We start from the raw sequence: 1,473 nt of genomic DNA, 5'->3' as shown, positions 1-1,473 counted from the left end.
CGCCCATCTTGGCCTCCCAAAGTGCTGGGATTACAGGCTTGAGCCACCACGCCTGGCCTATTCTTTTAATGAAAGACTTTTTTTCTAGTTAATTCCTAGTCTTTGGATGAATGTTACTTATTGCCAGAATAAGACAGGTTTCATACAATGTATACTACTTGGTTGACTGGTACACTGAAACTTCAGACTTCACCACTGTACAATTCATCCATGTAACCAAAAACCACTTGTACCCCTAAAGCTATTGAAATAAAAATAGAAACAAAAAAAATTAAGACAGATTTTACCATCAATTGTATTTTTTTATACTTCTAAGAGTTAAGAAACCAGGTTTTTATAAAGAAGTGAATGAGATGAACCTATTTTATTATAGCGATGTCATTCAGTTCTTTGAACAATTTGAGTTATTCTCTTAAACCTCATATTGATCTATTTACAAAAACTATTATTAATAGTCTCTTAACTGTCAAATCATTAGGATCTCCTTTGATTTTTTTTCGACACTGATCCTATTAATAAGTTTTCTCATTCTTTCCAAGTCTGTATAATGAGAATAACAACATTTAATTTACAAATACGTTGTGAGGATATAGTAAATGCTCAATAAATCTAACATTTAGCATTGATTTATTGTTTCTTATATAGCCAACACTGTACTAAATCCTTTGTATTCATTAGATCATTTAATTCCTCCCTTCTTCCCTCAAATATTTAGAAATTATCATTATGACTACTACCATTTTACAGCTGGGGAAATGAGACTTAAATTACTTGCCCATTGTTACCAGTGTTGAAAGCAGCAGGACCATCATTACAATGCAGATTTTTCTGAATTTGGAACTTAAGTTTTATTTCTCCATGCTCCATGTATTGAATACCTTTTTTTTTTTTTTTAAGACAGAGTTTTGCTCTTGTTGCCCAGGCTGGAGTGCAATGGCATGCTCTTGGCTTACCACAACCTCTACCTCCCGGGTTCAAGCGATTCTCCTGCCTCAGCCTCTGAGTAGCTGGGTTTACAGGCATACGCCACCATACCCGGCTAATTTTGTATTTTTAGTAGAGACGGGGTTTCTCCATGTTGGTCAGACTGGTCTTGAACTCCCGACCTCGGGTGATCCACCCACCTTGGCCTCCCAAAGTGCTGGGATTACAGGCGTGAGCCACTGCGCCCAACCTTGATTACCTATTTTTTCTTAGCAATATTTGATGATTTTTTTTTTTAACCTCCTTCAATTTTATTGAACATAAAGAACTGGAAAGCACTTGATTTGCTAATCAGTTTGTTTCTAAAGACTTTATCAATATTTAAAAAATAATTAAGAGTACTTTGCTTAACCCAGTATATTGAGCAGAAATGGGAAAATGCAAATAGTGTCAATTTAAATACATATTTACTAATTTATCTTTTGTACATTCTACTAAAACCTTATGGCTCCAGATTGAGTTCAGTTAATTTACGAGACATGTCTGTCA

General features: G+C 34.8%; 1 protein-coding gene across 1 annotated transcript in view; it reads left to right on the top strand.

Annotated features, from left to right (window-relative positions):
* GPALPP1 (GPALPP motifs containing 1) overlaps positions 1-1,473 on the top strand; it is a 55,091-nt gene that overhangs the window by 49,315 nt on the left and 4,303 nt on the right. The window contains exon 7 of the mRNA XM_011940591.1: positions 135-149. Within this exon, the coding sequence (XP_011795981.1) occupies positions 135-149 (15 nt within the window). The remainder of the gene's footprint in view (positions 1-134; positions 150-1,473) is intronic.

The sequence above is a fragment of the Colobus angolensis genome, unplaced genomic scaffold, assembly GCF_000951035.1.
Source record: "Colobus angolensis palliatus isolate OR3802 unplaced genomic scaffold, Cang.pa_1.0 Scaffold101, whole genome shotgun sequence".
NCBI lineage: Eukaryota > Metazoa > Chordata > Mammalia > Primates > Cercopithecidae > Colobus > Colobus angolensis.
Note: the sequence above shows the minus strand (reverse complement) of the source record. Positions and strands in the feature narration are given on the sequence as shown.